Genomic DNA, 27,180 nt, shown 5'->3' with positions numbered 1-27,180 from the left:
TTTAGAACATCCAATGGCAGATCAATGGTTCCAGGGCTGTGTGCCAAAGTTAAATTCAACTTGTTTAAGAAACTAAGATTGTGTGATTTTGACATCGACATCAGCTGTTTTTTCAGTTTTACCAGAAAGAATAATATTTACTTTCAGTTATGACTTGTATTTTATCTTCCCATTCTTGTGTTTTGGTCACAGAGACTGTAAATCATGAATCAATATTGAAGTGACTAATGGCTCTCAGAACATACTGTGTTCGTTCAGCTGTAGCACTGTTAACACTAAGTACGAACACATGTTTTTATATAACTTTATATGTACATGTAACTATCAGCTATATGTTGCTAAAACTGATTAACGTTGAAAGAAAATGAAAGTAAAAAATAATAAAGACAAGAAAGCATTTATTTCTTATACCTGAAATTATAATTGCATGAACATATCAAAATCTCATATAAAACTGCACTAAACATTTGTGAGATTAAGCACGAAAACTGGATAACTTGCTCACCAGACAAATTATGAGATAAATAGCGAGATAATGATTGGTTGATAGCGTTTTATTTGAAATCTGTATGACACACAATGAAAACGCAATCTCAGTTTTTACTTGAAGGTCAAGAGATTGTATTTGTAAATATTTACTTGCATGACAAAGAATGATGACGTTGTTGTCTTTCGTTATCTCATGCATAAATGCACAGAACAAGTTATATTGATTTTCTTAGCCATTACAAACAATCGAATATGCGTTTGCAAAGTGTTTCACTATATAAATGAAAATGTTAAACTTCTTTTGACCTTGCTCTGAAATGTTATCAAAGCATGTTTGGCTCATAGTTTTAAAGTTTGCAAAAATAGCAAACAACAACCCGAGAATATGCATGTTGAATCGCACAACAAGCCCTACAGATATGTCATTATATTTGTACACATCTGACATAAACAATTACTCAACAGTGCAAAGAATTCCATTTTGAGAGTTAAGTAGTTGGGTCAAAGGTAAAAGGTCAAATACAGGTTTTCAATTAAACAGCGCTAAAAATGGAACATGTATTGAACACCACTACAAACTACACATATATCAAATTTCAATACAAAGATGGCTGAGTAATGGCCATGTAAAGATTCATCATTCAATATGGTAGAATTGCAACGGAACATATTTGTTGAGCCCAACAAAACATTTACCAACTGTACCAATTAGAATTGGATTGAAATTGACTGATTAATGGCCATAAATAGATTTTTCACCCGGACATATTGCAAATCAGACTTTCAGTCAGTTGAGCTACAAAACGGACTTGAGAAAACAAAAATAAATAAATGTAAGGCCTACGACCTGCAAAGAATATCTTAACCTGAAAAATGTGCAAAATTGTGCCCTGAATTTTAAGAATTCTACATATCAGAATATAAAGCCGTCAATAGTTTATCGTGAGTTAATCTCTTCTCATGTAGAGAAGCGTAATCATGTTAAAAGCAAAGGAATAATACGAAATATTTCCCATACTAAGAAACTCGGATGGAACCTCCGAAGTCATACTTTATTTTTTTAGGCTGTGATGCCGATGAAGATGTAATCATAGAGAAAAGAATATTGGTCACCTTAAGAGCATATGCTCCGAAAGTTGTGCAGCATTGCTTAGAATTATACTGAATACCAAAGGACACTGTTCCTGTATACAGTGTTTGGTATTGAAAAACAAAGTTCTCGTGTGCATTTCACGTGTTGGCATAAACCCCGAGTGTCTCCAGTCGCCGCTGAGTAAACTCCAAACAAAGTCTCACGTCTGCCTGTAATCATAGGTTAAATGATATTATGACATAGTCAGGGTATAATATGAACTCGTGTGTGTGGTGTTTTTACCTTATTGATAATTGACTGTTCCCAATAACGTGCATATGTTGCAGTTCAGGGTGAATCAACTGTTTGTGGTCAAGGGTGTGAGTGTGTTATCTTCAGATCGACACGTGTTAGCAGAATGTATCAATAATTCTGAATAATGATATTTACCTCTGTGAATGGTGGACCTCCCAGACGTGTGAACATTTGTCGCATGTTGTTGATGACGTCCACCCTACCGTCGTCCTGCAGTCTGCTGGCGATGTTCACAAGAAGCACTAGGAGTCGACACTCGCTCATACAGCTGAAATACACAGTCATGCTCAAGACATGTTATGTATTCGGTGACAGTGTAATTGTTTTGTTACAGAAAGGGCATGTCCCTGAGGTGATCAAGGGTTTAGATGGTGTCGTATATACTTACTCAGAAATGATCATGCTGCAGACTCGTTCCGGATCATTGGTCCATGTCAGAAGGCTATCAATGAGCAAATCCAGTTCCGCGTCACGTGCACTTCCGGTGTTGTGGTGAGTGTTGCATAACAGTGACCTCGTCACTATCCTGGAACAACACATGTAGAATGTGATTTTGCAAAGAGAATGCTTGTACGTTCTTACCTTATCTAAATTTGACACAGATGATGTAAGGAGCAGGTCCCACCAGAATATTCTTTTATTATAACAAGTAATGGATTAAGCCAGTAAAGTACAACATCCACGTAATAGGGATGTCAGTGTTTAGATGAAATGCCCCAGGTTAGTTACCAATTAAATGTGAAAGTGTAGGTTTATATCAGAATTGGATTATTTATTTTAATCACAGGGCGTACCTTTAATTTGAGTTCAACCGTGTTCAGTAAGATGTTGTCAGACAATGGGGTAGATCTGCAAACCGTCACTTCGAACCTCTTGGTTGTCACTGAAGTTTCAGCTGTTGGTAGATAACACTGAAAGAGAATCATTTGTGAGTTGGTCTGTTTTGTTTCCAGATACGATGTACCCTGTCACACTGTTATGTCATGGTCATAGAGTAAATAAAGGTGATCACGCGGGTGTGCTATGGGATGGCTAATAACCTGTATTATGTGACGAGTTTATTCCTAATATACAATTATGCCACGCGTGATAACCTTTTTTATCATATAATGTCATTCTTAAATATATATCCTAAAACGGGTTTTTTATCCCCTCACAGGCAGTAGTTAAAAAAGAGCAAATTTTCCTGGAATGTGTACATTAACATATTCCATCACAAGGACAGTGATTAGTTAATCGGATAATGACAACGTCAATATAGTTCTAACTTGAAACTTCCAACTCCAAGTGCCTTTTACTTGTGGCGTATCTATTATTATTTTTTAATGTCATCTATCCGCCCGCTAGAGTAAATGCCCTTTACTACTCTAGTTTATGCGATGTCCTGTCTGGTTTGTCATCAAGTTAACAAATGCAGTGAGGTTGCAAAATGGAACAAGGTAAAATATTTTAGGCAAATCAAACTGTTTGAACTCTTGAAATCACTCCAAGCAAAAATGTGAAAATTAATTAATTAATTAATGTGTACAGAGTTCCTTAAACTCCAAGACCTCCGCTACGCCCTTGTTGGACACTGATTTTCGGTATCTTAGACTTGTATTTTGAGAATGGTAACACTTATCAAGTAATGTGTCAAGAATTCCGATTGTCAATAACGATTCGATCAGCAATAGACAAGGGCGAAGCTATGATTGTTTGTAAACCATGAAGGTAGCAAATGCATGTGTCCCATCTTATATATTTGCAGATGTACCCGAAAATAACCTAAAAGACACCACTTTTATCCGTTGGCTTTATCTTACAGAGAAATATAGTTATCCTCATACGCTATACAAAAAAACCCTATTTGATGCATTTAATTCCTACATGCCTCCCCCACCCCCACTCTCACCCCACCCAAACGAACGCCGTAAAGATTAAATATTTCATAGCTTATAATATGAAAAACACATGCACCAGTTATCATATTTTAACCAACCTGATCACGTGTAGGGTACGTGAACAGACTTCGGCAGTCACTATTGTAAAGTGTCTCCCACACTTCCTCTTTGTTCGGATGTGACGTCATGATAACGAAACCATTCCGCGATGTATATGACTGGGAATATAGAAGAAAAGTGATGAATTTGAAGCGGAAATAAGATTTCATTCGAAGAGTAAATACGCACACACAATATTTTTATCACTGTTTTCTTCGTTTAAAATATATTCTGTGAAAAAGTAAGAACATAGTTTGGATGAGATATGATTTACTTCTGGGCACGCCAATGACAGCTGTGTTGACAATAAGTCTGCCATATATGGGGGTATATACTTACTGGTACAGGATGAATCGTCAGGTTGGTCTGGAAGCGAATCACATGCAGACTAAGAGATACTCGGACATTGCTTAGAACAGTGTTTCAGTTATATCACGGTGTAACAGCTAGGTGTGGGAAGAAAGCCCGAAGGAATGCAGGTCTTAGAAATTTTATCAATTTGGTGAAATCCACGAGCACCGGTTTGGTGCTGACAGACCTCGAAACATAACCAGGGCGAATCTCTGATTCAAACCCATCATCATAAGTTTTTTCCATTAGTTAAAAGAACTTTCGCAGAGCTATCAATGTCGCCAGTGAGTCCTTTGGAGAACAAGGGTGACGCTAAGTTCAATTACATGCGTGAAGGTACATCAGTGAAACATGAAGGCGCTGCAATGTCTGTCCAAAACTTGTGCGAAACATGTATGTTTACTTTTAAAGTAGGTCACGATAGCCTATAAACAGGCATGACAAGGCGGTGGTCATAAATGTCCTTTAACAAACTACCACGAAAACATACTGAATACTATAAATTACAAATCAATTTAAGAGCTTTCTAATATACGTCAGTTTATAATAGAGATGGCATTGCCTAGGTCCACCAAGAAGATCAAATGTGACAAACCATGTGTTCAACGTCACAACAAAAATATCTTGTACATTTTTTTAACTTATTGAACACATAGTCATCAATTCTTATCAATTAGATGGATACCATTTATCATGACATGAAATGATATAATTAGCTATATTGTAATGGATGTATGCATACCTTGAAATTCACTCTGCAAGATCTGCAAAAGAATGAATAGGTTTCAGCATGTAGTAGTGATCTTACTGAATATTTAACGGCCCTTGATACGTTATTTGCCTTTTCTAACGCATGTATGATATGTTATTTGTTATTGCAACATTTGAGGATTAACAAAATTGATGTAACATTCAACCCCTGCCTTGATATGTTGTTGAACAGTCCTATTTCCAATAGCAAAGTCTGACACGTGATCCAGGTTCATCTCTCTGATGACGTCAGAATCCAATGACGTGTCACCCTCTGTCACCGCCCTCGCCACCGCCTGGTACACGAACAGGTACTGCTCCTGGGGGGTGTAGAGGTGTTTCAATAATAACTACAGTCAATACCTAAATGAGACAAATGGGCGTAACGCTTCTTTGAATTGTGGTTTAGTTACATGTGTCTAGCAATAAAAAAACCGTGAATCGTATCTTATGACAGAAACACAGATTCACAGAGAAAATAATTAAGTTAATTAAAACAAAGTGTTGAATCTGCATTCCTTAAAGTTCCATTGAAACAATTTCTGATGATCCTTGTGTCAGAATATGTAGTAGAAAATAAGAAACCACAACTGGATGTAATCACCTTTGTCTGAATCATGTTCTTCCTCTGCCCTCTCATGTTGGACACGAAGCTGACGACGTCCACAACGCCCTCTGTCTTAGCCTGTTCCACAAGACACTCAATAGCGATGTACGTCCCTGTCCGACCTATACCAGCACTGAGTACAAGAGACAGTAAATCAACTAAACCGTACGAAAAGTGGTAAGGTGGGTGAGTGAGTGAGTATGCTTTTACGCCACTTTTAGCAATATTCAAGCAATATCACGACGGGGGACACCAGAAATGGGCTTCAAGCATTGTACCCATGTCGTGAATCAAACCCGGGCCTTCTGCGTGACGAGCGAACGCTTTAACCACTAGGCTACACGTCCGCCCCAAATGTGGTAAGGAGAAGATCAATCGTCCCTTACTATTAGACAAGAACAAGTGTTTCGTTGTCTGAAGTAAAATTCTGCTGCAGCCACATCTTCTCAATCTATACAATAGCCTACGATTGATATGTTCCGTGATCTTAGGGACAGTGAAGGTCGAATGAGTGTATTTACAAAAAGGCTTTCAGCATTATTAATATTGACAAATGTAAGATTTTTAATTAATGAGAGCAATTGATAAACACACGTGTATATAAAATCGACAAACCCTTTCCGTAAGAAATATCATGTGGTACAAAGTCAATTAGTGAATTGCATCACACACAGATGTCCGGACGTAAGGGTCCATTTTCGATATAACCTTATCAGTTGTATAGAAATATAAAGAGAAATAACAACAGAGGCACCCCTTGTATATACTGGTGTAGTGATTCACCTGCAGTGGACTATGATCGGCTCTGTTTGTTGTCCAGATATGACCTTGACCCTCCACATGAAGTCCAGCAGGGCAGCAGTGTCCGGCACACCATGATCTGGCCAGCTGGTGAAGTGAAGGTGGTAGATATCCCGTCTCTCGCTTTCCTGAAATAAGTCAAAAGCGTCCCAAAGGGATATTTAAACAATGTAATCTTATATCATACGCGTTATAAAGTTTAGCTTATTCTGCTTAACTATGTTTAGCTATACTAAATGATTTTAAATGAATAATCATATTAATATAGCTATAAATGTAGTGACGGCCTCTGTGGCCTAGTGGGGCTAAAGCAAGGACTGGTTGAATCGGAGTATGGTAAACTGTGTCTGAGCGGGGTATTCATGTTAACCTGCGGCATGGTATCCCATGAAATAGCACAAGAGTGCACACACACACGCGCACGCATGCACACACGTACGCACGCACGCACGCACGTACACACACACGTTAATCCCCATTTCACCTCACCTAAACATATGGACACTTGTTTTGTATTAAAAATCTCTACATGATAAAGAACTAAACTCGATGTTTGTATCTTAAGATTCTTTGCTTACATTTATTCAGTGATTGTTACATGACACGTGGGTTTTTTTTCAATTCGTTTTGACAGTTCCAACAGTAATTATTGACACATTATACTTTCGCTTTACTCATGTATGTGTCTCTGCGTTATTTCCTGTGTACCTGTACTCTAATGTTTATTTCTTTTTCTGTTCTGTATCACCTATTCCAAACCCGATTCCAATGTTTTAAAATATAACTAATGCTAATGACCAAGGATGTACAGACTGATTCACGTCCACCTTTTCATTCTCAACAGCCAACTTGGTGATGGTGTAGTTGGCTAGTCGTGTCTCTGTTTCCACCGTAACCATAACGTCACCAAACTTCTCTGGTCCTTTCTCCGAAGGCCAATACTGAAGGCACTTCACCTGTGAACCAGTGTAAACAACGTACCAATGTGGGGAATGTGCTCAGTGCTGTGCTCTATTACATGATTAAATAATTGTCTGTATAGAAATAGGTTATAAATAAGTAATGTGCTCTATTGAGATATTGCATTGAAGATTTGCCCTAGCACTTAAGTTCAAAATTCACACAATCGCATCTTAACATTTTTCCCAATCCACTCATGATTCAGTTCCTTCAAACAAATCTTGTCTTACCTTGCCGGCTTCCACCAACCCTGTTACCATGACAATAGACGTGCACCCTTCTTGCCAAATCATCCTCCAGAAATCCTCGACAATGTCCGACTTGTAGGGACCTAGGAAAAGCGTTATTAGTGTTACTTAAATATCATTCTGACAAGGACACAGCTACTGTACTTGTTATTTGATTACAAAAATATACCTTATGGTTAGAGATATCAAAACTGATACCTGACACAGAATCTATACATCTAGACTGACACACGTTTATTGGAAAATGGTAATGTTGTTATCAATCGTGTTTATTCAATTGGCATGTGTACTACCTTGTGCTGCAATGTATCGATTGTCAGTTTTATATCCCTGAAAGAGAAATGATAAAACTGATGTTATTCATAATTAGAATGTTTTGTATTAAGTTCACGTCTAACTTGAATGAGGAATGGACATTTACTTAGCATGGGCTGATGATACCACTGTATTATGGGAATCGGTACCTTAACATGGACCAGAACGAGAAAGCAACGTCATAACCACGTAATTTTAGTGATAATATCAAAACTCACATCTAGGTAGCTGGCGTTGATGTAGTCGCCTCTGCAGCCGTCACTGTCGTCGTGCAACACCACACGGTTGTAGTCATCTAGGAAATGGAACATTGCGTGTTATGGAGGCCATATTATATTTAATAAGAGGACAGGCAAGCACGTCTTGTCATACTCACATGGATAGTATCCCTTGAATCTGTTCTTCCCTTTGTTCCCTGCCTTCTGAGATTCTCCGTAACTGTGGACAAATCCGTCTGGCAAGCGCTAAGACATACAGAGTAACTATTCACAAACACCGTCATTTGGGCAAAAGTGATAAGAACTTGCTGAAAATATTGTTCACAAAATCCGTGATCTTGTCAAAACTGAAAAGAATTTGATGAAAACACTGTTCACAAAAAACGTCAACTGAAAAGAACCTATAAAACATTTCGTACCATAACAATTATAATCATCTATGCATTTATCAGCATGGGATTAGTTGTCATTTGTTTAATATTTGGACTCAGAAACAAATGACCTGCACTTACTCGTGTATTATCGTTATCCTTGTCAACATTCTACACTGGTTTGAGGAAGAGGACTGATAATTGGACGTTCCGTAAAACACCACTTTACCTCGAATGCCTCTTGGGGATGATTTTCAATTTCACGTACTCTTGCCTCCAGAGAAGACAATGGAATCACGTGACCAAGGTCGCCTAAGTTGTAATAGTTACATCCTGAGACACCCGGTGCTGCTTCCCCCTTCGGATGTATGTTAACATGGGCGTCGTAGTCTTCTTCCTCTTGGTTGGCCACACTCTGGGAATCAGCTTCCTGAGGATGCTCTGGATGGCCGTGATCTTTGTCACCAATAGTCAGAGTTTGTTTTTTCTTGAGCACGGATTCATTCTCCTCAAAACCAACATTCATGTAAACGTCATCAGTTCCTGAAACAATGAACAGCAGAAGAGTAACTTCTTTCTGAAGATTATATGAAAGAACACATGTAACACCATGATAAACCATTTCAGCTATAATATTGACACTAACCTACCACGTTTGAAAGTTGTGTGTAAGCCAATCGGCGCCACCTCTTAAAACAAACCTATGCTCTGAACGATGGTATATTATTTTCTTGTTCTGCATTACTACGACTGTAGAACAGTATCATCTGCAATCTAACTAAAATATATTAATCGAAAATCAAGCAAATATAGCTATAATGCATAAGCTAGATAATAAACATATCGTTACCTTGGAGCTTTCTATTCCTAGGGGACGTCTCACCAAATACTGGTCCATCAGGAGACTTATTCCCTCTGTTTCTTCTCCTCCTATAAGTTAAACCACATGGTCACCAGTATGAAATTTACACTTAGATGAGCAATTTAGTTCATTGTTTCCAGGCGGGTGAAACTGACCTGATGATGATGAGGAGGACCAGCACCAGGACCAACAGGACAAGGCCGGCCACAGCACCACCAACTGCCGCGACAGGCACAGCCGGGGATGTAGAAGCTTGGGTATAATACACACAAAATAAACGAAGAAACACAAATATATGTTAATAAATCTACATTGCATTCTACTTGTAAAGCAGAGACAAATGCAAACATCATGTGATTAAAAATTCTTCAAAGCAGGCGACAGACTAAGACATGCTTCAAAACAAGGTAATTTGGCCAAGAAGTTTAACTTAAGCTTCAGGTATATCGAGGATCTGATATCGTTCAATAAACTCCAAAAAGCCATTTCCCTTCCACTGATTTACCCACCTGAACTAGAAATAAAGGAGACCAGTAAGACTGCTTCACCTGTTTCATATTTATATTTATGGATAAAGATTCATAATGACAAAACACTCTCCATAAGACTGAATGACAAGAGGGATGACTTCAACTTTCCAATAGTCACTTTGCCTTCATGTCGAGCAATATTCCAGCAGCTCCAGCCTTTGGTGTTTACAGTTCACAACTTTCGAGATACGATCGAGCATGCTCTTTCAACCAAGATTTCAAAGAGCGGCATACGACTATTGCTCAGAAGTTGTTTGATCAAGGTTACAACATTCAAGGCCTCAGTAAAGCTTTCACAAAGTTTTGTAGACACGCGGAGGACATTTCCAAATTTGACGCATCAGTGACAAAAATGATGTCTGATGCAGTTCCTTATTTTGACTTATACCATATGTTCCTGTGTTTTCAGATGAACAATTGATTCCCTTTGCATGTGATTGTGACGGGTGCAACCGGTGGGACAGGATACACTCTCCTTTTCGCGAAACACTTGTATCATAACTGTTTTATAGTGATTCAGAAAACATGCTCATGGTATGGTCGGAATCGTACAATCGACTCTGCTTTATGCAGAGATTTCTGTTGCATATGAAAAGGATTTTGTCGCTTTATTTATCAGGTGAACAATTGACATGATTTCGCATGTGTTTGTGATGGGCGCCACCGTTGGGCCAGGTTTTCGCGAACACCTGGTATCATCACTACTTGATTGTGATTCATGGACACATGTTCATGATATGGTCGGAATTGTGCAATCGACTCTGCTTTTGGCAGAGACTTCTTATGAATATGGAAACGTGAGGGTTTTGTCGTAAGGGTTCTGATTCAGACCATTATTTACAGGCGGTCGTCATATAGCTTGAATGCTTCTGAGTGCAGCATTAAACAACAAACCAACAGCAATCCGACACTATAAGAAATTAATTTTCCTCCTTTTCCGTTTTCAGTAGGTACGGTTTTTAGGGCGAGAGATAATTATGCATACATATTTACAGTTAATATAACATAGTTACCTGTACAGTCCGCTCCTGTCCACCCCGTCTCACACCCAGTGTCACAGTCCCCTGTTGAGTTACAGGAAGAGTTCCCCACACACTGTCTGGAGGCACAAGTCTTCTTACAGTTAGCTCCGTAATGTTCTTTATCACAAGCTGTAACATTATAGAATAGAATATAAGAAGAATACGTAACGAATATGATATGTATCTAACGAATAGAAAAATAGAAAATGAAAAAAATGCTATAGTTTTAAACAGGCACAGCTTCTAGAGTACACTACTGCCTAAAAGTTCATTCCCCTAACACGCGTTGAGAACGCGTGTAACACGCATGTGCCACGGGTGCTCAACGGGTTGCACACGCGATTCACACCCGTTGCACACCCGTGTCCAACGGGTGTGAATCGCGTGTGCAACCCGTTGCACACGCGTGTGCCACGCGTGTAACACGGGACCGGGTTCCAGTTGAAGTTGACAAATTTATCAAATGAATAGTGAAATAAAACAAAACAGTGAGATGTGAAATTTGAGTTAATGAGCGGCCATTGAGCTGTGTTCACCAGACCGTAAATACAAGGTCGGCCCATCTTAATTAGTGTTCGGTTGCTAGACTTTTATGGCATGAACCATTCCACTAGGGTCCAGTCTAGCCATTGTGGCTAGCCGACAGTAGAACAGTAGTGAATTTAGATGCGAGTTTATTGCTAAGAAACCCCCGTGTTGACACGATTGTCGCGGGTTGGTAAATGTTCGCCATTAATAAAATAATTGTTTGTGGATTGCGAACATATTCATTTGCCCACACGAGTCATTCCATTTGATTGCAAATATAACGTTTTTCGTTCGCCAAATTTATGCTTTTTACAGTTCAATTATGACATAGCCGTCACCACTACTAATGTCTTATTATTTCACGTAGGAATATGTCCCATTTCCCCACATCCAACTTTCTGTGTTGTATTTTGAAAAATAAATAAAAGAAGGTTTTGTGTGGGACACTTTTATACTAATTATAAGAGGATGTTGTAAATGAATATGAACAGCCATGCTGTCTGACAGTTGATAAAATTTGAGATCTTCACAATCACCGGGTGTGACCATGTAGACAGAATCTCGTTAGGGTTTGTGATTTTTACATTTGCCCAATTACCATAGTGAGTATTGAGCATTTGGGGTTTGAATAAGTATAAGGAAGTAGAAATAATTCAAAATAAGGCTTGTCGTTTGTTTCTAGGCGTAAGAAAAAATGCCCCAGTTACTGCTATGAGGGGGGACATGGGCTGGTGTTCTGTGAAAGTGTCACAGCACGTTGAATGCTTTAGATTATATTTTAGAATTCAGAATATGCAGGCCCATCATCTCCCTCTTATCATTCATAATTGGTCCAAAATCCGATCACAATCCTGGGATAAAAAAATCGTAAACATTTTAGCTCACTATAATTTGTCAAATTTACCTTATTGTGGATACAGCATTAAACAGTGTGTTGACCGTGTAAAGTGTTTCTTAACTGCTGAAGATTGTGATATGTGGTATACTGCGCTATGGAATGACAAGAATAATCCAAATGGCAATAAATTACGCACATACAGAATGTACAAATCATCACCTACTGCTGAGCCTTATTTATGTCATGTACGTTTTAGAGATCATCGAAGACTTTTAGCATCCTTTCGATGTGGTATTTTACCTTTACATGTTGAGACCGGCCGCTACGCCAAGCCACCTACCCCACTGTTGGATAGGACTTGTAAATATTGTCACGCCAATCCTACTAATGATCATGTAAATTATGTTGAAGATGAATGTCACTTTTTAATAGAATGTCCATTTTATGATGATTTAAGATACAACTTAGCTAAAGAAGCAACTTCTGTAGATAAAACATTTCATTATATGAGTAGTTTAGAAAAGTTTATTTTTATTATGAACGAAGAATCGCTCCAATGTATTTTAGCCAAATCAATTTACAACATGGTTAAAAGAAGGCAATTTCATTTTAAGCCAAGTATGTATGTATGACTTGTATGTATGTATGTATGTATGTATGTATGTATGTATGTATGTATGTATGTATGTATGTATGTATGTATGTATGTATGTATGTATGTATGTATGTATGTATGTATGTATGTATGTATGTATGTATGTATGTATGTATGACGTGGTGTGTGGGCGGCGCAACGCTGTGGGGGGAGTTAAGGGGGAGCGCACTGTTTAACTAAGGACTTTCGAAGTCAGTTGCCCTGTATCCTGGCATACTGGTGCGCTCTTCACTGAAACCGCCCACGGCCGTGCTCCGCGCCTGCATCACGAGGTATGTATGTTTTATTCTGTTTCAACTGAATAGTTTTATGATTGATATGTTTTATAGTGTCTCGTAGGTCATATTTGGCCGGATGTTATATTTTACTGTTTTGTATATATCGTATTACGAAGTGTATATAACATGTGACACTTTAATAAACAATATTCTCTCTCTCTCTCTCAGTATTGCTGGGGATACCAAACGTAACAGTTTATTATTAGAGGTTGTGAGTACCTATACCACGTAGATAGGATATCTTTAGGATTTTAATCCTTCTTTGAGAGGCATTTAGAAGTTGGAGTACTACGTTAGGATAAGATTTATGGGTGACTTTAATCCTTTCTTTCTCTGTGGGTAATCCTTTCACGTTCATTTGAGGAAGTCACTCAACCAGGTCATGACAGGTCGTGAGTTTACTTACTAACTACTGTGAGCGTTTTTGGCATGACATCTTTTCTTGTATAAACATAGAAACGATGCTCACTCACTCACTGTTAATCTTCTGCAGTTTGCTGGCAAAGTGGGGATAAACCTCAGTGTCAAAGACGATCAAACTTATTTCGAATCCTTGTTTATATGTGACATCTCCCAAATGGGGACATTTTCATAAACTTGGCAAGTGATGATGAATTTTAATATTAATATTATTATAGTTTATGAAATTGTTAATAAAACTTTAATAAAATTGTGCTTCACTCTCACGAAAAATATATTGCCTGTGAGTAAATTTATTTGTCACGTTACATCGGCATTTTTCAGTGATATTGGGACTACATGAAACATGGCTGGTTTTACATTTCTGATACAGGTGCTTGACTGACTGAGTAGTTCATGATCAATAAGATATGTTTAAATCAGTCAAGTTTGCAACAATAGATGAATAAGTTGATACATTTGGACCGCAGTTACCGATTAACAACTTAAGACATAGAGACAGGGAGGAGATATATAACCAAACCTATGATCCTGTTGAGACAGTTGACAGTTAGAACGTTGGATTAAACGACAGTAACTAATTTGAACATTCCCCAGTTATATCATAAAATACATCATAACCCATAACAGTCCGAGAGACAGCTTCCAGACATATACTAGTATTGAAGGGACAATCGCTTTTGACAGTTGAAAATAAACTCACCTTAAGGTGCTTGGCAAATCAAAACTGACCTCCCTGAATATGTTTTTTAGGTTTGACAGCCACTATGCTTGTGGATTTCAGAGATAGACATGATTGGTTAGCTAGATGTTATTACAATAAGCGAAAATGTCTTAAAAGTCCACAGTTGGTTTAATAGTACAAAAAGTGTGTTATAGATCTATCAACGTTTTCTTTTATTGAACATAATATTTGCACTATATTGCTGTAAGCTGTAAATAATCTAGCCTCCCCATGTACGTAACTTACATATATTTATGTATGGCCAGAACAGCAAATAGGGTTCTGGTAGATAGGTACCTCGGAGATATAACGTGCGCTTTCCGACTTAAGCCTATCTCGCACACGGGGAAGCACTTGTACTATTAGGGTAAAAAAGGGTAATGATTAAATAAAGAAGTGCAATCTATTTTCTATATATATTTGTAGATATGAAGCATTCTAGTTAATTGTGGATGCACCGGGCAGACAGAATTGTGTTTATTTCCAGGCCATCCTGATCGTCGTTTACTACTATAAGGTGTATGGTTGGAGGCAAGATCAAAGGCGCCGCACAGCATTTATTAGATAACAGACGGGGTCGTCCGTTTCGCTTTGAACAACCACCCCACCTGTCTGTAGGAGTTATATAATCGGTGCGCAAATAATTGTGTCAAGTCCACTGCCGGGCTGATGCGGTGTCAGTGTCAGCGATGAACATGAATGCTCAAATTATAGACTTGTAGCACTCACAAGTTGCTTAGCCAAATTATTTGAAAAGTGTATATTCAATTCTCTGATAACAGGAAATATAACCTTAGGAAAAGATTCAACATACAAACAATCAAATGTAGAACACAGTCCTATGCTTATTATCATTTTTTCTGGATATGATCAACCTGCGGAACCCTCTATCCGATGAAGTAACTAATGCTCGCTCATTAAAAGAAATCAAATCCTTAATTAATCGTTCTGATGCAATTATTAATAATTTTGACTTCAAATATTTTCATAGATCATGCCAAATTGTCCACTGTCGCCTTAGGCTCGGCTGCAGTGACTTAAACGCTGATAAGTTTAGACGACATGTATCAGACATACCAGACTGCACTTGTGGATATCACCTTGAAGATGCAATTCACTTTTTCTATAACTGTTAAAAAATACGATAATATCAGAAACACTGTGTATTTCTACACACATGGGTATGGTCTAAAAATTATATTACATGGCAGTAGTTAAGCAGTTCTACAAACATGACTCTTCTTAAATCAGTTCATGACATCATTGTCAAAAGCAAAAGGTTTGAGTAGCTTAAGTTTATGCATGTAGTAAAGGAAAACTGCATTACCTTATTTCAAAGACACCACTTGCTTGCTTTCATTTGTGCATGTTTATGTTCATCACTCTCTTATATATATCCAGCGGTTGTTAAGTTGTTACCTGGAGAGGTATTACATAAGCATGTTTTGCTTTTTTACCGATACAGATTTCTTTTGAAATAAAAATACGTTTAAGCCAACAGAGCTAACGGTAAAACACATGATTGTAAACTATTCAAAAAGGGGCACTAATCTCTGGCTTCTTCTCGGGTGTCGGACTCAAACTCTATCTACAATTTTTATTATGTACAATTTAATAAAAATAGGATACGTGGATACTAATACAATTTACCAATTGTATTGTACACATTGTTAAGGAATTTAGATAGGCCTTTAAGATTTCTTACACTGTTAGTGGTCATAATTTTCTTAAATGTTTGGAAACTTAAGATATTGCTTATTTAAGAGTTCATATCGCCGTTGGTGAAAAGCTTCACATCGGATGTAATGCAATTCATCTCCCACGGCGATAGAATCACAGAGTGGACACTGGTTGTCTTCCCTGGGAATGTTCAGCCATCGACCAGTTTCAACTGGTACTCCTTGGTTAGAAAGTTCTGACTTTTAGTATTGGGAGAAATATTGATTTTGAGAGCAGTAGATATTTCGCAAATGAAGGTTGATTCTTCAGGTAGCACGACCTTTGGATTTCCGCTTGGGCTTACTAGCTGCCGTGAGTCAATTTGCTCGTTAACGCAACCGAGCGTGACAAGAGACTGGGCTACCAGTCTGCAAGGACAGCTAAATAAACTTACGCATTTTTGAAAACTGATTGGTTACCCGTGATCTATGAAGATTTCAACAAAGGGCGCATGGTAATTAATTTCTTCAGCCTAAACAAACAGACAAATAACGGCGAAAGCTCATCGGATGTCGTCATTTGGAAATACCCCTGATTGTTACAGTTTGATAATAAAAAAGTATCCCTGAGTGAAAGCATTTGCGGATTTCGGATTGCGTGGATGATACAATTACTACTCCCTTGTTGTCATCCACATTTTCTGGTATAACCCTACACTTGTGTATTTGTCGTAATTCACTTGCTGCTCAGTTAATGAATTTATAACATGTATACTTAGTTGTAGCACAACTCAGATTACCCGATAAAGGTTCAAATTTGGTCTTTCTTGTACGTGGGGTAATTATTTAATCTAAATCCAGGTTTGAAGTGAGGTGGAATGTGAGTTATGCACGTCGCAGCCCAGCATGTGATGTATGATCAGTTGCTTTACTTTTTTTGTAAATCAACTGATCATTCCCAGACATCAAAGGATCAACAGGAAATACGTTGATTGATTAATTACTGTTATCTTGCACAGTGGATACGTCAAAAGTAAGTGTTTACAGGTGAAGGTAGGGTTACTTAACCTAGGGAATACTCATATCATGGCGTGAAGTACAGATGTAAAAACAACATACAGTCAAGTCTCGTTAATCCGACACTCGTTAATCCGACGCTCGGCTTTATCCGACACAAATGATGGGAACCGATTGATTCAGCGCTATTTAGTCCCGTTAATCCGACATTCTCGCACTCCGACTCCGACACACCTAATTTGCAACGAATTACTGAAATCACTCATTAATCAGTCTCGTTAATCAGACACAGTGGTCAGCGTACTCCGTGGTCATCTGCCCGCGAGTACACAACCCCGTGTTTTGACACGCACCGGCTGCAGAGATTAACTTTAACAATTAACACTAGATGCCAGGATCATAAAGAATTTCAAGCTTTATTATAAGAAACAAATGAAATTACACCTCGACAATGTTGATGCTGAAGGACCATCGAATGTACTTTGTTCAAAGGGTAACCGATAATACACTGACTAGTTGTTCATTGTTATCTAACTCAATGTATGTTTTTAAGAACCGTGGACATTATAAAAATAGTTGTCACGTGGGCTTTCTCAGCTAACTTGGCACCTATGTGAAACAATTGAAACAAAATAAGTGATCAGTTAAGAAACAAACACGGGTTATACTATTCGATACATTTAAATAACGTTTAAAAACGATATATTTAAATATTTTAATATATTTCATATATATTCCAAATATTGTTTCCAAATATTGTTTCCAAATAATTATTATTAAAGTATTTGATTCTCACATAGACATTTTACATCGAATAAGTATTTTTGTACAGCTGCAGACGCAATGGATATTGTTCCTGTATGTTGATATTCCCGGATACATTATAACTTTGGTAGGTTGTTATAATGATATTTGCATTTTGTTTTCATTCATTCGCTGCAGCTTTGAACAGAATCATTCTTGTTCCTTTCCGTTTGGTTGGGAAGTTTTTCGATGCGCGATAGACGGTGTTTTCACAAGTATTTTCTTTTGTAAGCGTGTATATGTTACAGTCAATGTGTAAAATATGATTCACTCAGGCAATTTATTAAATATCTAAATATTTCAGTCATTTTACAAATTGACTGAATAATCCATTCATTTATTTAACCGACTGACTAAAAATGATAAAGACGACCAAGAGAGCTTAAACACATCACAATATATTAATTATGCTAAGAAAAGAAGCCAAACAATACAGAACTGTACTTGGTGATGGTATTAAACATATTTGGAATTCGTTATCATATTAATAAAGATGGACATATTTTTCAGTTAATTTGTGAAATAAACTGAATATTTAGGCGTTTTAATACATTTCCTTAGTGAAATCTGTTTACATTTTGAATGTAAACATATACACACGGTAAAATAAGCAATGTTCAGTGAAATATTTACTCTGTGTTGCAAGTCAAAATAGTGTACACGAAGATTGCACAATTACTAAGCAAGTGACTTATCAAAACTGCATCACCATTACCGATGCTCCCCACAAATATACCTACATTTCAAAAACTGTATTTCATTTTTGTTGATCAGTGTGACCATACGTCCTTCTACTTTCAATTAAAATGCGCTTACGAATGGCGAGCACAGGTCGCGAACAAGTCTAGATTTCTGCTATATCATCCGGGTACTCACTGGGAAAATACAGTAATGCTCAGGTAACAACTACTCCCAAGGAATTGCTTTAGATCAGTGTCCTTTGTACGTTGAAATACTATATATTGTGAAAGACAAAATGATGTATCAAGGATCAAGTAGAAGATACATTGACCGTTGCGCTGGGAGTTTATTCAACAGACCGTGAAAATAACACTGCTGTATCTTATTATTTATTTTACATGATGCAGGCAAAGCTCACTTCTCCTGGCGGCCATTATCAAACGGCCAGCTAAAACACAACCCCGCGCTTACGTCTACAGGTCTCTTCCTGTAGTACGGTAATTAGTATTCTCTCCCTCAAGTGTATCCTCAATGATATAACCCACCCTCATTAATTACATGCTGCTCTTTTCCAGCCTCACGGCTATGGAGCTGTGATAAAGAGTCCAAGTCATCATAAAGTAATCAGGGTCCAATAAAAACAATGCGCCGCCAAACCTCATACATATTATCACTGAAAGTCGTACTACAGACGGTTAATGTCAAATCACAATAAAAGCATTTCAATTGCAATAACATGTTCCAGGACCATGTATTCTCTTAATTAACACCATCGGATTTAGAAGCAATGGTCGTATAAAACAAAACAGATCTATTTAATCGCAACAGTATTCATGTTATTCCCACAAAATCACATAAAGAAAGGAGACATTAGGAAATACATGTGTATTATCATTTTTCGTCAGGATAACACAATTTTCTCTCCTTGTTACCACCTCCAGGTTCAGCTTAAGACGGGTCCTCCTTTGGTCAAAAGTTTGTTCCCCCTCTAATGAGTGTGTCACGCGTTGCACACGAGTGGCGGACGGGGTGCACACCCGTGTGCAACGCGTTGCACACGGGTCTCACACGCGTGACCAACCCGATGCACACTGGTTGCGTAACGCGTTGCCCATGCGTGTAAGGGGAATGAACTTCTAGGCAGTAGTGTACATCGTATTTCTCCCACAGGCTTATGACATATCAGTGAGAAGGACACTCTAGTTTAATTATTTTTTTTCACATGCCAATTAAAACCAATTCATACTTTACTTTAGAAGTAACACCGTTACAGGTCACCGTGTCAGCATATTTGTAGCATTGATGGTATTCAATAATTTGGAATTATTTTATAGTATTATGTGAGGAAACAACATGTTAGTTTGCTAATTAACTAGTCACATATGTTTTACACTATCAAAGATATGAACAGAGAATATTCATATCGTCTTTGTAGTTGCTATATCGCTGGAAAAGTGCCGACTTGACAGTCAATCTTAACTCCCTCATAAAGGATAGTCGTTTTTGATATATATTGCAGTGTTAAACTCAAAATGTAAAACAACGATAATCACCTTCACTGCAGTCTTCACCAATCCACCCTGGCTCACACCCGGAAACACATGTCCCGCTTATGTGATCACATGGCGAGTCTCCTGTACACTTCCTGTCAGCACAAGAGTTGCTGCAGTTCTGTCCATAACTTCCACTTGAGCATGCTGTGGAGAAATCACAAAGTTACAAACACATTACAACAAGTCATTGCTAATTTGTCTTATGATCACTTATCTTAATTCAAATCCTAAATGTTTTTTAACACTGGTATAAAAATAAATGTGTCCATGCCATCGCCAAGGTTTGATAAAACAGGATAACACTAGAGATAATATTTTTCTAAGTAGTTATTGTTTAAATGTATGAACAATCTGTCCCATTAATCTCAAACAAAAGCAACCCATGCTTGCCGTAAAAGGCGACTATACTTGAATATGATATGTAAGTATCTAACGAATAGAAAAATAGAAAATGAAAACAAATTGCTATAGTTTCAAACAGGCACAGCTTCTAGAGTATATCGTATTTCTCCCACAGGCTTATGACATATCAGTGAGAGAGACACTCTAGTTTAAAAAAACAATTTTCACAAGCCATTAAAACCAATTCATACTTTACTTTAGAAGTAAAAACAACATGTTAATTTGCTAATTAACTAGTCACATATGTTTTACACTATCAAAGATATGAACAGAGAATATTCATATCGTCTTTGTAGTTGCTATATCGCTGGAAAAGTGCCGATTTGACAGTCAATGTTAACTCCCTCATAAAGGATAGTCGCTTTTGATATATACTGCAGTGTTAAACTCAAAATGTAAAACAACGATAATCACCTTCACTGCAGTCTTCACCAATCCACCCTGGCTCACACCCGGAAACACATGTCCCTCTAATGTGATCACATGGCGAGTCTCCTGTACACTTCCTGTCAGTACAAGAGTTGCTGCAGTTCTGTCCATAACTTCCACTTGAGCATGCTGTGAAGAAATCACAAAGTTACAAACACATTACAAAAAGTCATTGCTAATTTGTCTTATGATCACTTGTCTTAATTCAAATCCTAAATGATTTTTAACACTGGTATAAAAGTAAATGTACCCATGCCATCGCTAAGGTTTGATAAAACAGGATAACACTAGAGATAATATTTTTCTAAGTAGTTATTGTTTAAATGTATGAACAATCTGTCCCATTAATCTCAAACAAAAGCAACCCATGCTTGCCGTAAAAGGCGACTATACTTGAATATGATATGTACGTATCTAACGAATAGAAAAATAGAAAATGAAAACAAATTGCTATAGTTTCAAACAGGCACAGCTTCTAGAGTACATCGTATTTCTCCCACAGGCTTATGACATATCAGTGAGAGAGACACACTAGTTTAAAAAAAGAATTTTCACAAGCCATTAAAACCAATTCATACTTTACTTTAGAAGTAAAAACAACATGTTAATTTGCTAATTAACTAGTCACATATGTTTTACACTATCAAAGATATGAACAGAGAATATCATATCGTCTTTGTAGTTGCTATATCGCTGAAAAGTATCGATGCGACAGTCAATGTTAACTCCCTCATAAAGGATAGTCGTTTTTGATATATATTGCAGTGGCAAACTCAAAATGTAAAACAACGATAATCACCTTCACTGCAGTCTTCACCAATCCACCCTGGCTCACACCCGGAAACACATGTCCCGCTTATGTGATCACATGGCGAGTCTCCTGTACACTTCCTGTCAGCACAAGAGTTGCTGCAGTTCTGTCCATAACTTCCACTTGAGCATGCTGTGAAGAAATCACAAAGTTACAAACACATTACAACAAGTCATTGCTAATTTGTCTTATGATCACTTGTCTTAATTCAAATCCTAAATGTTTTTTAACACCGGTATAAAAATAAATGTGTCCATGCCATCGCCAAGGTTTGATAAAACACTAGAGATAATATTTTTCTAAGTAGTTATTGTTTAAATGTATGAACAATCTGTCCCATTAATCTCAAACGAAAGCAACCCATCCTTGCCGTAAAAGGCGACTGTACTAGTCAATTCAATTTCTTTATTCAACGTACTGGGGAGGCAACAGGCCTATAGTACAATCATGATTACAGGAGCAATTGCTACAATCATATAATTTCCAAACTTGATTTTCTTTGTATAAAAGCATGATATATGTACATAGAAAGATTTCTTATGGTTTCAATGTTGCTAGTGGTCAGTAATAGTTTAAACTTAAATGTACAATGGTTTATATGAAAATATTTTGGTAAATATACTTTTCTTAGTTCATCATAATGCGGACATACTAGTTAAAAGTGATACTCGTCCTCAATTAATCCTAGGTCACATAGCGGACAGAGTCTTTTTTCTCTCGGAATATTTTAATATCTACCTTTTTCAAATAAAAGATCGTGCGATGAACATCGGAATCTTGCAAGTGCTTCCCTAAATTTTCTAAGACTAACACTGAAAAGGTATTGCCCTGCAATGATATATGACTTGAAACTGCTATTTAACAGGGACTTTGGTGAACGCGTTAGAGTTGCATTCCATGACTGAAAATATAAATCTTTTAATCTTAGTGTAATAGCATTTATGAACAACTTCGGATAAGCAATATGTTCTAATTTAAAAATGTAACCCAAACCACAATTATTCAGCAGGTTCCTTAAGTCGGTTACCCAATTTGTTTTGCCATTGCTATCATACAAACACTATACTTGTCGTAAGAGGCAACTAACGGGATCGGGTGGTCAGGCTCGCCGACTTGGTTTATACATGTCATTGTATCCCAATTATGTAGATCGATGCGCGTGATGCCAATCACTGGATTGTCTGGACCAGACTCGATTATTTACAGACCGCCATCATATAGCTGGAATATTACTGAATGTGACTTAAAGAAAAAACAACGACCAAACAACCAAACCTAATCACCATTGAGAATATTCAAAGCCGACAAGTTAGGGACCGCAGTGACTTACTATTCCATATAATACACTTAATATTCAAGTGATCTTAAATGCACATCAATAATGTACTGACAGATCCAACCTGATATAAAGTTTATCATGAAACAAAACCTATCCGTCCAAATGTCATATCAAAAAGCATTTAACCATCGTATCATTAGCTGATGCCTGCTGATGGCTTTCGTTTGAGGTTTGTTTGTTTCAACGTAACGACTATCCTTTATGAGTGAGTTAACATTGACTGTCGCATCGGCACTTTTCCAGCGATATAGCAACTACAAAGACGATATGAATATTCTCTTACGACAAGCTTAGTCGCCTCCTTATGGCAAGCATGGGCTGCTAAAGACCTAATCTAACCCCGGATCTCCACGGGTCCAGTGGTGATTAAGCGGTTTCAATGCTGACAACAAATCCCAATGGTGTTCTTATGCGCTCCCCCACTTATTCGAGTTTCTAAGCGATTGTATTCCTGAATGGCTCATACTAAAAAAAAGTGTCTTACCATGTGGTTATTATTCAGTTAACGGACATAAACATATATGAATACTAGCTTACAAGGTTATTGTTGGTATGACAACGTGAGACACAAGCATTTGATTGTGTTTATGCTCTTAATGACTGATGATAAAAACGCTTTGCAATTGAAAGAATACGACGCCAAACGGGTCTATTGAAGTGTTCGCAGTAATTCAACAACGTTTGACCGAAACTGATCTTTTCCGAATAACTGTAACAGTCTATGCCTGTACTTTTGTACAGTTAAAGTATTCCTCTCGTGACAAGTTTAAAGCAATCAATGCTTGTCGTACGAGTTGGCTCAGATCGTATTGTAAAGATGCGTGCAAACGTGGGAGGTTGTTCCAACAATCTCTCGTGACTTATTGCTCATTGCAGGGTTACACAACAAACAAATAAATAAACGTGTTCTTGCTAAAAATAATGGTCGCAACACAATACACATTGTTTTGAGCAGGTAATACTAGGTTCCTTTTTGAAGGTATAAATAATAAATTATAATGAATGTTGGTTTAATCATCTGAATCATAGTTCAAACCTCAACTTATGTATAAACAGTTTGAGTACATCAGTGTATTGTAAAGTTACGTTTTGTCATTCACAAGCGTTCCTGGTACGATTACAGAATTTATAGGTTAATATCGCTATTGAATGTGAAGTACACATGTACCATTCAGATACTCACCTCCCCTACAGTCTTCATCAATCCACCCTGGCTCACACCCGGAAACACAAGTCCCTCGAACGTGATCACATGGTGATCCTCCTTCACATTTCCTGTCAGTGCAGTAGTTGCTGCACTTCTGTCCATAAATTCCATTTGAGCACACTGTGGGGCAATCACGAAGTCATAAACACATAACAAAAAGTCATTGCTAGTTTTTCATTGCTATTATTTGCTATAATGTTATTTAACACATCTAAAACAGAATGACATTTGAGACAATGTTTTCTAAATGGTTATTGTTTTTATCACCCTAATTCCTATTAATCTCAAACGAAAGCCATCAGCAGGCAACGCATCATACGATGGTTAAATAATATTCAACATCGTGTTTGAACATTGATGTCATGAACTCAATAAAAAATGTATATGAACATTTGTATGGTTTCAAGTGAAAAGGCAGAATCCCTTTCGTAGTTGTTCTTCATATTTTTAGGACTCCAAACCAGAATGTAATCGATCTGCGTTTTATTATTAACACCAGTGTTGTGTGTACCAACTATAACCCAGTCGTGAACATGTGGATCAACGAGGACGAGGTCATATTGAAAATACCGTACTAATTGGTCCTGCGACTAAGGGTAGATAATTCAAAACTAGTTCATTAAAAATAAGTGTTTGTGCTGTTGTTCATGAAGCTTGTCCAATTCCTGCCAAACTGTGATTGGCTTTGTGACCTCTCATGTTCTACAGTTTTTATCTTTTTTATCTCATTGTTTGGCAGTCAAAATTTTCATACTTTGACGTATGCATTTGATTACAGTGTAGCGCCAAAATATCAATCCTTTCCACCGTAGAGGCAAGGGCAAAAGAAAAAGTCTAGTGAAACATTGAAGAGGTTCACATTGTGTGATCTAAGAAATAAGTTCATATCAGAACGCCATCTGTTAAGGCATGATGTTCCTGGTTTTAAAATTCTTTTCATCTCTTCAAAAGAAGATGTTTTCATATTGCAACTGGCTATATATGTCAAACATTTGTCTTAGAAACGAACATAGAGATGTTTTCGAGTGTATAAAACTCTGTACTTTTATCTATTTCCAATGTATATGGGCTGGAGGTTGTAAATACAATACATATCTTTGACTTTACTTTGACAGTGCAACTACAGCCAACACTTTCTTCTGTGTTGTGTTTCTGTGATCTGTTCTATGTTTACGATACGATTGTCTAAATTTCGGCATTTCCCGAGCGGGAGCGAATTTAGGGACGAGTATCGTAAACATAGTATGGCATGAACACGAATATAATGTTCTAGTTATTACCGAAGAAGATGTTGACATACAGAGACACATTTTAGTGTTAACCTACAAGGACAGCAAGTCGCAAAAGAACCGCAATTTGTCGAATGGCGTCAACAATCTTCACCTATGAGGTCCCTTCTTGTGTGACGTCTTTCCGACCTCACGTCACAATAAGATTCGAATGACGTCAACAATATCGTCCGGATGACGGAAACAATACACTGTTGTCTCGTGACGTGATATGACCCCATTATGTTTGCCCTCGTAGGTAATAATGATTATTATGTTTATGAATTGCAAGTGAGCATATCCTGACTGAATATCCTCAACTGTATGACACCTGTCTCCCTGCCACACTGGTCTACAGTCAGAAAACAACCTAATGATTGAATCTACTCGCCTGTATCTCATCGGTCCTCGACGGACGCCACTGACTAAGTATCCTCACCTGTATCACGCCTGTTTCCCTGTCAACCTTTTGTGAAGTCAAAACTGACTTAACCTCTACGCATTTGTTTCAATCTGATTTAAGGGCAAATAACCATGGATACACTCACCTGCATCGCACCTCTGCCATCCATGTCTACAGTAACTAAGAGTCACCGCTTCATGGGTCACAGGGATCAGTCAACCAGTGACACATTTTCTAGCTATAACTATATTTTGTTGTTAGAATATAAGTACACACTGTTACTTTACTTTGTTAGTATAAACTTGTCTAACATCATCTCATATACGATTACTGTGTATAAGAATGGAATCAATAAGAAGTATTGATTATTGTGGCTCCTTTGCTACTTTTTATGGCTTGCTTCGTTAAGATGTACCTGGAGACGTTGAACGGTATTTAGCCACATTTAGCCATTACATTTGCTATCTATTCGTGAAAAATGTCGATCATCCGTCCATGTTCACTAACGTTAGTATGTTGGTGAAGAATATATCAGAGGCAAACTAAACATTGTTGTAGCCTTAAAGGGTAAGTAAACTGAAAAAAAGTGATTGCGATTTTGTCGCTAATATCAATTTTCATAGATACATTTAGTCACTTTTAAGAGAGAAAAAGTCATAATATTCGTAGAAAGTATAGAAATTTCAAAGTGAACGTGCTTAAATCACACGCTCCGTAATAGGCTTCCAAAACAAACATATATTTGGGCTTGGCCTAAAGCCATAGGGGCAGCGTCGGAGCGGTGGGTGAAAAAGTTTTCAATCAATAAAGGAATCTTCATTCCTTGTCAGTTAAGAGCCTGCCTATGCCATAAAGGCTTCATGTTTTATTTAAGACTGTTTAAAAAAATGTATGCGTCATTTGTAAGATATGTAAAGTGCCATGGGTAGGTACAACTTTGCAGAAACATCTGCTCTTAAATAAGGTTAATTTTAGCTTTAGTCATGTCGATCAATTCATGAACCTGAAACGAAAATACTGTGGAGGCGGAGATTTTATAAACAGAGGCTTCATATATGGCGGCTGCAGCTTCTGGGTAAAATTACACAACTTAATCGCACAACAATCCGGTCCTCTGTACGCAGTCATAGTCGTATGCACATTCTTTGCGGGAAGTAAACTGGGTTACATGGGTTGCTGAAGACGTATTCTAACCTGGAGCTTCACAGATTAGCAGCTAAGCACAAGATAGATTGGATAGGCTCTGCAACCAAGCCAATGAAAACCTTTCTCACG

General features: G+C 37.6%; 1 protein-coding gene and 1 long non-coding RNA gene across 2 annotated transcripts in view; both read right to left on the bottom strand.

Annotated features, from left to right (window-relative positions):
• Positions 1–381: 381 nt before the first annotated feature.
• On the bottom strand, positions 382–4,013 carry LOC125376072. Its single transcript, XR_007218971.1, has 5 exons — positions 3,855–4,013; positions 2,671–2,787; positions 2,265–2,402; positions 2,012–2,144; positions 382–1,791 (listed from the first exon to the last, which is right to left on the bottom strand). It is a non-coding gene; the product is annotated as an uncharacterized LOC125376072 (long non-coding RNA).
• An 8-nt stretch (positions 4,014–4,021) lies between these two features.
• Positions 4,022–27,180, bottom strand: part of LOC124125214 — a 49,867-nt gene continuing 26,708 nt past the window's right edge. Inside the window, exons 5-23 of the mRNA XM_048388228.1 lie at positions 24,211–24,354; positions 21,677–21,820; positions 20,863–21,006; positions 20,047–20,190; positions 10,882–11,019; positions 9,494–9,590; positions 9,327–9,406; positions 8,706–9,019; positions 8,264–8,351; positions 8,106–8,182; positions 7,866–7,902; positions 7,555–7,655; positions 7,192–7,320; positions 6,347–6,492; positions 5,561–5,696; positions 5,130–5,276; positions 4,949–4,970; positions 4,195–4,221; positions 4,022–4,086 (exon numbers count right to left, since the gene is read on the bottom strand). Coding sequence (XP_048244185.1) covers positions 4,022–4,086; positions 4,195–4,221; positions 4,949–4,970; positions 5,130–5,276; positions 5,561–5,696; positions 6,347–6,492; positions 7,192–7,320; positions 7,555–7,655; positions 7,866–7,902; positions 8,106–8,182; positions 8,264–8,351; positions 8,706–9,019; positions 9,327–9,406; positions 9,494–9,590; positions 10,882–11,019; positions 20,047–20,190; positions 20,863–21,006; positions 21,677–21,820; positions 24,211–24,354 — 2,180 coding nt within the window. The remainder of the gene's footprint in view (positions 4,087–4,194; positions 4,222–4,948; positions 4,971–5,129; positions 5,277–5,560; positions 5,697–6,346; positions 6,493–7,191; positions 7,321–7,554; positions 7,656–7,865; positions 7,903–8,105; positions 8,183–8,263; positions 8,352–8,705; positions 9,020–9,326; positions 9,407–9,493; positions 9,591–10,881; positions 11,020–20,046; positions 20,191–20,862; positions 21,007–21,676; positions 21,821–24,210; positions 24,355–27,180) is intronic.

This window comes from Haliotis rufescens, unplaced genomic scaffold, assembly GCF_023055435.1.
Source record: "Haliotis rufescens isolate VD_foot unplaced genomic scaffold, xgHalRufe1.0.p SCAF_7, whole genome shotgun sequence".
Classification (NCBI taxonomy): domain Eukaryota; kingdom Metazoa; phylum Mollusca; class Gastropoda; order Lepetellida; family Haliotidae; genus Haliotis; species Haliotis rufescens.
The sequence above is the reverse complement of the archived record's forward strand: the minus strand, read 5'-3'. Positions and strand labels throughout refer to the sequence as shown.